Source organism: Heteronotia binoei, chromosome 19 (genome assembly GCF_032191835.1).
Source record: "Heteronotia binoei isolate CCM8104 ecotype False Entrance Well chromosome 19, APGP_CSIRO_Hbin_v1, whole genome shotgun sequence".
In the NCBI taxonomy this organism is placed as follows: Eukaryota; Metazoa; Chordata; class Lepidosauria; order Squamata; family Gekkonidae; genus Heteronotia; species Heteronotia binoei.
This window is the reverse complement of record NC_083241.1, coordinates 21,664,751-21,679,233: the sequence shown is the minus strand read 5'-3', so window position 1 is coordinate 21,679,233 and position 14,483 is coordinate 21,664,751. Positions and strand designations below refer to the sequence as shown.

The window sequence follows — 14,483 nt, the reverse complement described above, 5'->3', positions numbered from 1 at the left end:
AAAGCTGGCTTTATTGATAGGTAGAACAGTAGTGATATGTGGCTGTGTCAGAACTGGCTCAACTTTGGGGGTTGCCAGTCCTTTATACCTTATCAAGGGCTGTTATGCAGCCCACCAAAATACAGTGCAGAAAAGTCTGCGAAAAGCAATACAAATGAGTTCCCACCACCACCTTTTCTCCCTAGACACTTGGCAGCTGAGCTGTCTCTGGAAAAAAATAAACGTGATGTTGAGGTACTGGCCTCCTCCTTTCTGCAGGGCTGAAATGAATCCATGTACTTATTACAATGGACAGAGCATAGCTAAGGCATAAGAACATAAGAGAAGCCATGTTGGATCAGGCCAATGGCCCATCCAGTCCAACACTCTGTGTCACACAGTGGCCAAAAATTTTTATACACACACACACACACTGTGGCTAATAGCCACTAATGGACCTCTGCTCCATATTTTTATCTAACCCCCTCTTGAAGCTGGCTATGCTTGTAGCTGCCACCAAAGGCGAAGCAAGCATAGTGCATCGCCCCCTCATTCTTAAGACATCCAGTGTACAGAAGTAGAAAAATGGCAAGGACCAGGGCTTTTTTTGTAGCAGGAACTCCTTTGCTCACCCCTCTTATGTAGCCAATCCTTCAAAAGCTTTCAGGGCTCTTCTTACATGGCCTACTGTAAACTCTTGGAGGATTGGCTACACCAGTAGATATGACCTAATATGCAAAGGAGTTCCTGTTACAAAAAAAGACCTCAAACAGAGTAAACAATGGCAACACAATATAAACAAGTCTAAAAAACAACTGTGTCAGAAATATATAACACTTATGACAAATTTACAAAAATCTATATTATACTGTCCAAAAGCATCCGAAATTCATTCCAAAGATACAAATCACATCGAGAGCATAAAGTCCCATACAAAAACACAGTTCCCAAGGATGACTCCGGAAAATTCCAAAAAGTCTATAAGGAGTACTACTACTCAGAAGTAAATTCCAAACGAAGTCCTTCCACTGATGTTGGCTTCCGAAGGAGAAAATCTTGCCTTCACGCAATCACCGGCTTAAATCGCGTTCCGCTGCATTTGCAGCTTCTTCACAAGCCAACTGACAAGGTCCTCAGACGGACTTCTCTTAAACGCCCATATTATTTCAATTGATGGCTCTCTATGTGATTTATATCTTTGGAATGAATTTTGTATGCTTTTGCACAATTTTTGTGAAAAGACCTGGCAAGGACCCTTGACACAGGAGCCCCCTCAAGACCAACAAGATTTCCAGGGTCTCTGCCTTCAAGAGTCAAAGCTCCCTTCTCCCAATACTGCATCTGATGAAGGGAGCTTTAATAACTCTTGAAAGCATATACCCTGGAAAAACGTGGTTGGTCTTTGCGCTGCTACTGGACTCAAATATAATTTATGACCCTTTGCCTAAGGTCCAAAGGACCAAGAACACTTTGACATGTGTCTGTGGGCACGTGAGGCTGCTCTGTGAATAGAGCAGAGGAGAACAAAGCCAGTGAGATATTTTCAGCTAGCTGGCAGGGTTTTCCATAATTCCTTCCCCTGTCCAAAGTACCTGGTGCTCAAGCCTGAAGTACTCATGAGCAGGACATAGAATAATCTCAGCTATGGCTACCCTTTCCCTTTGAGTGCGCTGGTCTTCAGAGTAAGGGGGAGGGCCTCGAGGCCGTTCAGGGCATTAGGCTGCTAGGTGGTTTGGGTCACCACACTGAAAGCAATGTCTGGGGGGGGGTCGGTTTAGTGGTTCCCCCCACCTGGCTTGCTTTCCATCCCTCTGTTTTTGCCCCCAGCCGAGACTCACGTCCCCCTTACCTCCTTGCTGCTGTTGGCACTGGAGAGTCACTCGTTTCATATTAGTTTCTACTTCACCGGCTAGATGCACCCACCCCACCAACATGATGGGGCGAGCCTGTTGGAGGGCTTGATCCAGCACGCTCGCGTTCAGGCCCCTCTGGAATTGCTCTATTTTCATTTGCTTGTTCCACCCACTCACTTTGGCCACATTTGCTCGGAATTTGGCAGCGTACTCTTATGGCCTTGGACCCTTGTTGCAGGTCCCGTAGAGCAGTGAGGGCTCAGGTCACCTGTAGCGGATCTTCATACTGGGTCAGCAGCACTCATAGAAACGCTGCCACAGTGTCAAGTTCGGATCTTCTGGTCTCGTACAGGCTCACATACCACCTCTTAGCCACTCCTTTCAGCTTCGATCCTAGATAGTCCACTCTGCTGAATTCATCGGGGAAAGTGTTCCCCCAATAGAACATAAAGCTATTGGCTTGTATGGAGAAATACTCCACCTCTTCAGGATCCCCGTTGAAGGTGGCATCTAGTTCGTAGCCCCTCCCGTAGTCGCGCGGCTGCGGTGGTGGCGGTTGTGGTAATCGGGGCTGTTGCAGCACAGGAGGGGGAGGCAGCGATGGTTACCTCTCTCTCGGCCCCCGTCGTTTTAGTACCTGCTCTAATTGCCTTCTCACTTCTTGGGCCATGAATGTAGCGTTTGCTTGCATTTCGTCTCTCAATCCCTTGGACATTTCTGCCATCTCCAATCTCATCGTTGGGAGGAAATCCCGAGGATCTGGATTTTGTTCCTCCTCCTCTCCTGAATCCGGGTCAGGGCATGGGTCCTCTCTCTCATCCCGACCATTCCCTCTGCTCACCTCCGAAGTGCTGTGGTCACTGTTTTCTCCCATTCTCGAGCGTAGGGAGGGCAGCGCCAGGATCGCCTCTCTCCGACTGGGTGCTTCATCTATCAAGCTGGTGGACCTTCTGGGCTCCCACGCTTTTGGGGTGATGACTAGTTGCTATATGTGCAGCGGGGACCTCCGTCCTGCCACTCTCCGTGCATTGATCATATGCCACAGAGGTTGTTTAGGGTCGGTCCTGGGTCTTTGTTCTTCACCAATCGATTGTTCCAGATTGTCGGGAGCTTTTCCATTATCTAGAGTTCTCTCCGCCATATGGTTAGAAAGTTTTTAGTTCGCTTACGTCCCCAAGTGAGATTACTTCCAAAATTCAAGCATCGATATTTCTCAATAACCAGTCTTTTGTTGTTGAATCAAAAGTTGCTTTATTGTAGAAACTCAGAAGCTTTACCAAGGACAGAATCCTTGGAAGTAATAACGTATACATGGGTACATAGTTGCTATATAGGATTACTTCAAAGGATAGTATAAAGATGTCATTTGAGTCACGGGTTCAAAGGTTAATACACAGTATCTTTTTTATTACTAAGGAATTTAGGCTATTAAAAACATCTCCCTTTCTCACACTTCTCCGAGACCTGATAAGAACTGTCTGTGTGAATCCGGGGGAGAGGCACCTCACAGCTTTACCAGCTAGGCAGTAGCGTAAACATCCTTGGGCTAGATAGATTTACTGCTTGCCCATCCGTTGGAAAGAGGAGGGGGGCGGTGGATACTAGTGGCCTGCTCTCTGTCTAAGAAACCATCATGGCACTTAGCAATATGCATGCTTGACACTACCTAGTTTCCCCAATTCCTCCCTTTGCAGGGGGACCAACTCTCATTCAGTTGAGAGAGTTGCATGCATTATTCACCATGTAAATCATTTCTCAAAACTGGCTGCCAGTAAATTATATAGCTTCTGGTGCATGATATTTCAGAAGTAGGCTGGAATTTTGCACGGCTGTCAGCCCAACAGGAAAAGCCAGACCGCTTCCTCAGATAGCCATGCTAACTTGTTCATCTTCCAAATGGCATTGAATCTGAGAAGCTGAAATATCTGTCCAATATTTGAGAACATAATTTATGGGAAAGGATAGTATTTTAACGTTACTTCTACTTAGTCATTGCATTCAAACTTTGTTTCTTTTCCAGGAACTGTGAAGGCAGGAATATCCGATATAAAAGCTGCAGCAATAATGTAAGTATGATAGACTTTTTTATTCTTCTTGTTTTCCCCTAAGTCAAGTGACATCCTGCTGGCTTATGTAAAAATCAAGGAAGAGCCTTGTAAGTTTCTTTTTGCCTAGCAACGGCAGTCAGTTTTTCAAACTAAACATTTGTGTGTCATGAACCTAAGTTATTACAGTGTGCTTTTCTGACTCCCTTAAAATACAGAACCAATGTTAATCACTTTTAAGACCCAGGGGCAGCCTGGTCAATCAGTGGGTTATGGAAATGGCTACATGGACCTCTTTGGCTGTGTTGCTAGAAATGTGCATAGAATACAGGGTTGCCAACTTCAGGTTGGAAGATTTGGGGATGGTACCTGAAGAGGCCAGCGATTAGGGAGGGGAGACACATATCACCCCTACTACCATTTCTTCCCACTTTGCATTACTTGTAAGCTTCTGCATGCAGGTGTTCTGTAAGTCATGCTGACTCTTTGATCCTAAATATTTGTGCTCTCCTGTTATGTTCCGGTGTTGGAAGTGTCTTCAAGTTGCAGCCAAATTAAGGCAGGGCAGGGGTGTCAAACATGTGGCCTGGGGGATGAATTAGGTCCCCAGAGGGCTCCTATCAGGCCCCTGAGCAACTGGCTGTCATCTGCTTCTTTCTCCCTCTCTTGCTTCCGTCTGCATCACAGCTTGCTGTGCCAGGCTTGCTCAATCGCAAAGGAGCTACAGAGCAAAGCCTTTGTTTTTGCCATTGGCTGAGGCTCCTCCCTCAGGGAAGGAGGGAAAGAGCGAGAGCTTCCTTTGCCCAGTTCCCTGGATCATATGGGAGAGATACAAAGAAAGCACCTATAAGACTCATGAGTGCTAATGCTTTAAGCATGTTTTTTAAAAGTTTTAAAAAATATTTGTGTTTCTCTGTGTTCTTTAAAGAAAGAATTTAACAGAGGTGGTTTGCCATTGGCTGCCTCTGGACTACCATGCAATACGAACCAGGGCTGACTCTGCTTAACTTCTGGTTTCCAGTGAAATCAGGTCATCCATTTATGTTCTATTCAACCTTCAAAAATCCCTCTCAAAATCCTCTTCATTTCTTCTGGAGATTCCATGATGGCCTTTTAGTCCTCTCACACAAGAAAGCTAAATTATATCTTTATGGATTTTCATGTTTATCTTCTGAAATGCCATCATCATGACTTGGAAGGTTTAACATGACGGCACTGTTGTTTTATGTAAACAATGGGAAGGGAAGGGGAGAAAGGTCTGGGGAGGCTACACAATTTCCTTCTTCCCCTCTCTTCTCTGAGGCATCCCTTTGCAAAGCAGAAGAGGGTGCACTGGCTTCATTAGAAGGAGGAGGAGAAGAAGATATTGGATATATATCCTCAGAGTGGCTTACAATCTCCTGTATCTTCCTCCTGCACAACAGACACCCTGTGTGGTAGGTGGGGCTGAGAGAGCTCTCCCAGAAGCCGCCCTTTCAAGGACAACCTCTGCCAGAGCTATGGCTGACCCAAGGCCATTCCAGCAGGCGCAAGTGGAGGGGTGGGGAATCAAGTGGGGTTTTCCTAGATAAAAGTCCACACACTTAACCACTACACCAAACTGGCTCTCTGCATTACATGTAGCTGCAGTGTAACCTGTTCTCTTCTCCCTGGAATCAGCTGTGGAGGGGGGTGGAGAGTTCCCTTTCTCTGGCAATCTTTAGGCAGCAGCTGGATGGACACTTGTCAGGGATGCTCTGGACTGATCCTTCATTGAGCAGGGGGTAGGACGAGATGGCCTCTATGGACACTTCCAACTCTTACGATTCTCAGGGATGGCAACTTAAGTTTCTGTTTCCTTTAGCAGCTGTTTTATGCTGTTTCTCATACAAGCTGTGAAATCAAGTCCCGAGAGACATTCCATTATTTAAAACAAAGCATGCTCAATTCTTTTGTTTTTCCTTTGTTCTTTACAGCAGTGAATTTTGTATAATCCATTTCAGGGTTTCTTTGCCCGTTTAGTGAGCGTGTGTCTTTTTGGAACATGATTCTTCTTTTGAAGCAACTGTTAAGTGTAACCTTTATCTGCATGTGCTTTTGCAAATGCAGTTTGTAAAACAAATTGGCTGTGGTGTTCTTCTTGTCCGACACTGAACTGTCTTATAGGTGGTGCTGTGGAATGTCTCTTGCATCTTTCTCCAGAAGGTTTTCACTTTGGATAGTGGGGCTCTGTTGTTAAGCCAGTGAGGGGGGCGGTCTCCTAATACAGGTTCCTACAGAGTTGTCTGCAGCCCCTCCCAGCATGCATTGAGCCAGGGAGTTGGAATCAGAGGAAAAGCCAAGAATGAATCTGAAACTCAAACCTGAGAAATAAGTCTGTGCCATGGCTAAGATCAGGGGTTTAACAATCGGATCTGAGTCCATTTGTTTGCATGTGTAATGTTTCCTCCCACTGCCTTCTGACAGAACCATGAATGTGGGACCACAGTGCCCTGGGTTCTATTTCCCCCCACCACGGTAATGAGGCGTTTTTATCACCATGTGGCAAATGTTCAAACATTTTTTTTTAACATTAATCTGATAGGGTATATTGCTATAAGAAGGCACAGGAATGATCATAGCTCTTCCCACGTGGTAGCAGCAGTTTATACCTTTTTCTTTCTCTTCCCCGATTTCCCCCACACTCCTCCTCCTCCTTCTGCTGCTCTATGGCTGTTTGCTTCCTTGCATGTCACTGCCTCATAGAAAAAAGAGCAAGAGAGGATTGGTTGTTGCCACAGCCAAAGCTCCTCATCGCAAGCTGATGACATCAGTCAGCACTGGGGGAAGCCCAGGCCTAGACCAGAGAAGAGAATATCCCCAGGTTTGCCTGGTCTACCCTGAAACAGTTAGGCCTGCCTGGTTGGAAGGACACCCAGGAAAGGAGTCCCAGACTGGCAGGGCCAGACAATGACTCGGGGGGGGGGGAGGGTTTATAAACTAATTGGCTAGGATTAAAAATATATATATTAGCAGTAGGAACAAGTTTTAATCAGGTCATAAGAAACATTAGTGGATAGAGTGTTAGGTTAAGTGAATGGGTGGGAGGAGCAGGATACTTTGATGTGCACGCTGCTGGTGATCTGAGACTCTGTGAAGACCATCAGTAAGAGATGTCTGGCCAGGGATTCCAGTGATCCTGGGAAGGGGAAAGTACAGCAGTGTGAACAGGCAAAATTGGAATGGAAGGAGACTGAGACACAAGAGGGCTCGCTCCCCTTCCAGCCTGTGTCCCATCCCAATGATAGCGGGTATGGGGGCCAAGTGGAAGCACTCGCCTCCGTCCCTGGTATTGTGCAATGCCAGGTCCATAAATAATAAAACCTCAGTTCTGCAGGATTTTTTAATCAGGCAGGACATTGACCTGCTTGCGTGACAGAGACCTGGGTGCAGGATGGGGAGATGATTGCTCTCCCAAGTAGCCCCCCTGGGTTCTCCGTTCTTCACCAAGCTCAGACTAGTGGGCGGGGGGGGAGGGGTGCCTTTTTCATATGGCAGGATTGCTCCTTCAGGGCATTTCTGCCGCCAAGGATTGTGGGCATAGAGTGTGCTGGCCTGATGTGGGATTTTGGGGAGAGGTTGGCAATCTGGCTGGTGTACCGTCCGCCTAATGCACCGGCCAGTGCCTTACCATTCCTGATGGAGGCTGTAGCAGGCAGGGCATTGGAGCATCCTCGGCTTATAGTCCTGGGTGACTTCAATGTCCATGCCGAGGACGTGGCTTCCATTCGGGCGATGGATCTAGTGTCTTCCATGGCAGCACTGGGACTCTCACAATATATAACAGCGCCCACACATCAGGCTGGACACATGTTAGACCTGATCTTTGCGGTGGGAGTTGCAGTGGATCAGATTTCTGCCAAGGCAGTGCCATGGTCTGACCACTATGTCCTGAGGGTCCGTGTGGATACACCACCCCTACCCCGTTTAGGCAGTGAGCAAGCTCTAGCTCGCCCGCGAAGGCAGATGGACCCTCTGTGGCTTCAAATGGCTTTACGGGATCTCTGGCCCTCTGGTGACTCGTTAGATGAGCTGGTGGAGATCTGGAATAGCCAGCTTTCCACAGCCATTGACGAGATTGCTCCATGACGTCCTCTCCATCCTCATTCATGATCCGGTCCATGGTATACCCCGGAGTTGTGGTCAATGAAACGGCGACTGAGACGACTAGAGAGACAGTGCCGACGTACTCGCGACGCAGCTACGAGAACACCTTATAGGTCATTTATGCGGACCTATGAGATGTCAGTCCAGGCCACAAAGAAGGCTTACTTTGCGTCCTGGATTGCATCTGCGACCTCGCGCCCAGCACGATTGTTTAGTATAATTCAATCATTAACAATTTTACTGCAAGGTAAATCAAACGTTAGCGAATTGGAAATTGTCTGTGAGGCTTTTGCGAGTTTTTTTGCAGATAAGGTCTCGTCGCTCCGACACGACCTCCCCGCCATAATTGATACAGTGAGAGAACTTGAGGCACTGAGCGTGTCTTCTGGTCCAAATCTAGATTCCTTCAATCCACTCAGCCTGGATCCTTTTCGCTGTACGCCCTACGACCTGTGGGTTGGACCTGTGCCCGCCCTGGCTTATAAAAGCTAGCCAGGCGCTATTACATGAGTCACTACAGGGTATTGTCAACAGATCCCTGGTAGAAGGGATCTTTCCCACACCTCTTAAAGAGGCTGTGGTCCGTCCCCTCTTGAAAAAATCATCTGCAGATCTGGCCGTATTGGCGAACTATCAGCCGGTATCAAACCTTCCCTTTTGGGGTAAGGTTATAGAGTGGGCGGCGGCAACTCAGCTACAGGGATTCCTGGATGACACTTCTGCACTGGATCCATTCCAGTCCGGCTTTCGACCAGGCCACGGAATGGAGACGGTTCTGGTCACCCTCATAGTTGACCTCATGCGACATCTGGATCGGGGCGGCTCAGCGGTGCTGTTATTATTAGATCTGTCAGCCGCATTTGATACGGTTGACCATCAGCTACTGACTAGCCGCCTTGCCGACGTGGGGATTCAGGGGACTGCCTTCCAGTGGTTGGTCTCTTTTCTCCAAGATCGGAGACAAAGGGTGGTGATAGGGGAGAAATCATCCTGAAGGCACCCACTTATATGTTGTGTGCCACAGGGTGCGGTTCTGTCCCCGATGTTATTCAACATCTATATATAAATCGAATGAAATAAAATATGTGCCCCCTTGCCCAGATTGTCAGGAGGTATGGGCTGGGATGTCACCAATACACAGACAACACCCAGCTCTATCTATTGATGGGTGGTCAGTCCGACTGTACCCCGGAAAATCTAGACCTGGCTCTTCAAGCCATAGCATCTTGGCTCAGACGGAGTCGGTTGAAGCTGAATCCGACGAAGACGGAGGTTCTCTACCTGAGACGGGGTGGTCGGGGGGGGGGGGAGATCCCTCTGCCGGCTCTTGACGGAGTGTCACTAATACCGGCCCCTAAGGTCAAGAGCTTGGGTGTGCTTCTTGAGTCTTCTCTTACAATGAAGGCCCAAGTAGCAGCCACTACTAGATCCGCCTTTTTTCATCTTTGGTGGGTGCGGCAGTTGGCCCCTTTCCTGGAGCGCAACGACTTAGCAGTGGCGATCCATGCTATGGTCACCTCAAGAATAGATCACTGTAATGCTCTCTACATGGGGCTACCCTTGGCGCTGACTCGGAAACTACAGCTAGTGCAGAACGCTGCAGCACGGTTGTTAATGGAGCTCCCCGGTGGGAGCACATTCGGCTAGTGCTGAGAGAGCTGCACTGGCTACCTGTTGTGTTCTGAGTCCGTTTCAAGGTGACCTTTAAAGCCCTCTATGGTCAGGGGCCTGTGTATCTGCGGGACCGCCTTTCTCCCCATGTTTCCCGGAGAGCACAGTGTTCAGGGACAAAAAATCTATTGTCCATCCCTGGACCAAAGGAGGCTAGGTTGTGGCTGACGCGAGCTAGGTCCTTCTCGATGGCAGCACCAGAATTGTGGAATGCTGTCCCGGAGGCCATAAGGGCCCTGCGGAATCTCTACTTTCTGCAGGGCCTGTAAGACCAAACTGTTTTGACAGGCCTTTGAGATCTAAGCGGGAGAGAGCTGCCACCCTACATCATTATAGAGTACCATATGATCACCGCTTATATTATATTGTAGTGATACAGCACCATGAAATGAAATGTTTTTTAAAATAATTTTAAACAGTAGCTATTTTTATTGGTTTTTAATTTGTAAAAATGAATGATGTTAGTTGCCCTAAGTCCGCTTGCGGAGAGGGTGGGACAGAAATTTAAATAAATAAATAAGGGACAGGTGGAAGGAGATGAGGAAGGGAGGGAGAGGTGGGTAGAGGAAATCAGAAACTCCACCCCAAAGGAAAGAAATTGGTCCAAGTAGAGTCAAAATTCAGGAGGAGTATAAGCAGGGTCTTTTTCTGGAAAAAGAGGTGCTGGAACTCTCAAGAGGGAAATGAAGGAGGAACTCACAAGATTCTTTTTGGAAACTATTATTTTCATGTGCTACAGACTTACCTCTACTTTAAAGTCGTTTTACCAAATTTTAGACATGTCACCAACTTTTTCAGTTCTTTTTTGAGTCTTGGTTTTGGTGCCTAATGCTGAATGATGACTGTGAAGCCACCATGCTTTAGCACAGTGACAGAGGTGTCAAACGTGTGGCCCACAGGCCTCACCCAGCCCACCAGGGCTTTAATCAGAACTGCGGCTCTTTTCTCCCCATTCCCCATCCTGTCCTCACTCTTTGAAACTCTGAGGCTGATGAAGTTCTCAGCTCCTTCTGCCTTGTCTTTGCCAGCTTCAGCAGGAAGCTGTTCTTGTCAGGCAATAAGGTTTCAAATCAACCAGACGTTGAGTAGATACAAAGTTAGGCTTTATTTGATACTCCATATGCACAGGATCGAAGAAATTGGGACTGATACCATGTAACAGTGCAACGCATACTTAAGAGAACTACATCAAAGGTTTCTAAACAAAAGCCACAATTCTAAACATTGCTGAGCAGAGGTGTGAAGGTTCACAAGGTGCCTCTCTCTTATCTTATTCCTATGGTTTGTCTTCCTGGGATGGCCAAAAGGCTCGTCCTTGGAGGCTCTTTATCTTCAAAGGGGAATTCTTGCTTTTGTTAGTATTAGGGAGAGAGAGGTTCACATCAAGCACTGGCAACAATCTACAACATTCTACTTTGATATGCAAGGTCTTTCTCATGGTTAGTAACAGCAGTTCAGTATGGCAGCTATTAAGCTAAGCATTTTATTTCAGGAAAAGCTAGATTGCCTGACATACTGCCCCCCCTAAACTCCTGCTCAGGGTTTTTCTGGGTGCAGTAGGTAAAATCTTTTGAGAAGAAGGGGGGCTCGTAGATCTAATGATTTTACCCATTTGTCATAGCTAGGCGGGAAATATTTCCAGCGCACTAAATAGTACAGAATCCCCCTCTTCATTTAGCATCCAGCACTTCCTGCACCTCATGATGACTCTGGCCCATCACTTGAAAAGGTTTGGGCTCTGGAGGGCGGGGGTGCCAAGACATAATTCCAGGATCTTTCCGAAGAAGGCTGCAATAGAAAACAGGGTGAATTTTACTAAACAGTTTAGGCAGTTCCAGTTCCACTGTCACTTTGTTTATCACTCGTTTTATCTTGAACGGCCCCAGATATTTGTAAGCCAGTTTCCTGCAAGTCTGTGGCAGTGGTAAGTTCTTGGTGGATAGGAAAACTGTCTCTCCCACTTTGAAATCCCATTTGGGTGAATGCTTTTTATCGAAGTGGGCTTTATAGTCCTTCTTGGCCATTTCCAGGTTCTCCTGGATAACGACCCATCCCTTTTTGAGTGCCATTGTTGGCAAGAGGTGGGTGAAGAGGCTTCTTGGCTGCTGGGCAGCATAGGGAAAGGTTTCCCCTCATAACCATTCACAATCTGAAAGGGGGTCGCCTTAGTGGAACTATGCAAGCTGTTATTGTATCCATGCTCGGCAAAGGGGAGTAGCTCCACCCAGTTCGATTGTTGGTAATTCACATAGCACCTAAAGTACTGCTCCAGCAAGGCGTTCATACGTTCTGTCTGTCCGTCCGTCTGTGGGTGGTAGGCAGAACTCAACCCCTGCTCTATTCTTGTCAGGCTGCAAAGCTCCCGCCAGAAGTTGGCAACGAACTGTGGCCCGTGGTCACTAATGACCTTGTCAGGGAATTAGTGTAATTTAACAACATGCTGGAAAAATAAATACGCCAACTTCTTTGCCGTGGGGAGTTATTTGCATGGAATGAAGTGGGCTTGCTTTGAAAAGGTGTCCACTACCACTAAAATCACTGTCTTTCCTTGGGACACCGGGAATTCTACAATAAAGTCCATTGACACTACTGACCAGGGCCGATTTGCCGTGGGGGTGGGTTGAAGGAGTCCCGGTGTCCCCCCCCCCCCCGTTTTTTTGCCATGATACAAATAGGGCAGGTGGCCACAAACTCTGAGATGTCTTTTTTCATGTGGGACCACCAAAACTGTCTATTGATCAGATGTAACGTTTTTACATAGCCAAAGTGGCCCGCCAGTTTGTTGTAATGGCAGTGTTGTAAAACTTCCTGGCGGAGGGTTTTGGGAATGTAAAACCTCCCTTCGTAGTACCAAAACCCCCCTTCTCCTTTCACAATCCCTTCCAGCCTCTCCGTTCCCTCTTCCTCAGTTTCCTCGATCAGCCTACTGCCCCCCCACGGCTCTGGAGCTTTTGTTCTTTTCCCCAATCGGGTTGTCACTGCTCCCACCACCGCGGAGGGGGGAATAATGGAGTCTACCACCTCCTCCCTCTGGGTCTCGTGCTGGGACAATTGGGAGAGGGCATCAGCCAGAAAGTTCTTTGACCCTGGGATGTGTTTGAGGGTGAAGTTGAATTTGGCAAAGAACCTGGCCCGCTGGATTTGTTTTGTGGTTAACTTTCTGCGGCCAGTGAGCGCTTCTAGGTTTTTTTGGTCGGTCCAGATCTCGAACAGGACTCTCGCTTCCTCTAGCCAAGAGCGCCAAGTCTTTAGAGCAAAAGTCACTGCAAACACCTCCTTGTGCCAGACTGACCAGTTACGCTGCTCTTGCAAGGATTTTTTAGAGATATAGGTGCAGGGTCTTAACCTCCCCTCCTCATCCCTCTGCATTAGTATGGCTCCTATGGCCGCGTCGGAGGCATTGCATTGGGCCACGAAGGGCTTAAGTTCATCTGGGTGGGCGAGGACCGGTTCGCTTGTGAACAAGTGCTTAAGTTTGTTGAAAGCCTCTTGGCACCTTGGCAACCAGGGTAATTTGGCCCCAGGTCTCTTAGCTTCCAGCCCCTTTCCCTTGGTCTTAAGTAGGTCTGTTAGAGGCAGCATCACCTGAGCAAACCCCTGAATGAACCCCCTTGAAATTCGCGAATCCGAGGAAGGATTGTAGCTGATTACGTGTCCTTGGGGGTTCCCAGTCTAGCACTGCTTGTATTTTGGCTGGGTCCATCGCCAACCCCTACACGGAGACCTGGAACCCCAGGTAGTCAAGTTCCGTTTGGTCAGTGCAAAGCCTAAAACTTCCATCCTTCTTCTTCCGGAAGAGGACGGGTGCGGCGTGGGGTGCGGTTGCTGGCCTGATGAAACTTCTTTTTAAGTTCTTGTCAATGAACTTTCGCAATTCTGCCTTTTCCGCCCACCCCATGGAGTACAGTTTGGCCTTTGGTAATTCTTGGCCCGGGATCAGTTCAATGGCGCAGTCAGTACTGTGGTGAGGAGGTAGTTCATTGGCTTCCTCCTCACTAAACACTTAGCGTAACTCCCGGTACTCCCTTGGGATCGATCGGATCTCTTCTACCGACACATACATCTTTTCATTCTTTGGGGGTGGATTTGGCCCCCATTTTTCTAGCCAGTGGTGGTGCTCGCACGATTTGTCGGTGAAATCTATGGTTTGTGCTCCCCACTGTATATCCGGCTGGTGCCTGGCTAGCCAGCCAACCCCTAGCATCACATCGAAGGAGGAGGAAGGGGCAATGTCAAAAACTTCCACCTCTCAATATTCTTCTATCCTACTGGCAGGCCCTGAGTCTCTTCTACGCATGGCTCCCCCCCGCATTACGGACCCATCCATTTGTTCAAATTGGATCGGGGGGGCTATGGGGGTTCGAGACAGTCCAAGGGCACCCACCAGCCATGGGGTGATAATCACTCGTGTGTACCCAGAGTCAATCAGGGTTCGAGCGTGCATAAACCGCTTGAGTTTTGGGTTCAATAAAGTCAAGGGGACAAAGAACAGGGCCCCAGTTATTCTCACCCGTAATGGTGCTGTTAGATCCATGACCTGCCTCCCGGCACCCCTCAGTGCAGGTCACTCTCGTTTCCCGCCGGTTCGGGCTCCCACGACTCCTCGCTTAGGGCATCCACAATTATAGTATCCTCGTCAAGCACCATCGAGGTTGCGGTGCTGCCCCAACTGGGCTCCTTGGACTTCCCTGGCATCTTCTTTGGTCCCACCGCCAGCGGCTTCGGGTTAAGGGGGGTGGGGCTCGAGGTTTCTCCGGGCAGTTTGCCGCCAGGTGCCCTGGGTCGCCGCATTGGAAGCATTTTCGACCCG

General features: G+C 48.2%; 1 protein-coding gene across 1 annotated transcript in view; it reads left to right on the top strand.

The window, feature by feature from the left end:
• The window catches only part of ADAMTSL3 (ADAMTS like 3), a 378,645-nt gene that overhangs the window by 174,688 nt on the left and 189,474 nt on the right, over positions 1-14,483 (top strand). Inside the window, exon 4 of the mRNA XM_060259735.1 lies at positions 3,853-3,898. Coding sequence (XP_060115718.1) covers positions 3,853-3,898 — 46 coding nt within the window. The remainder of the gene's footprint in view (positions 1-3,852; positions 3,899-14,483) is intronic.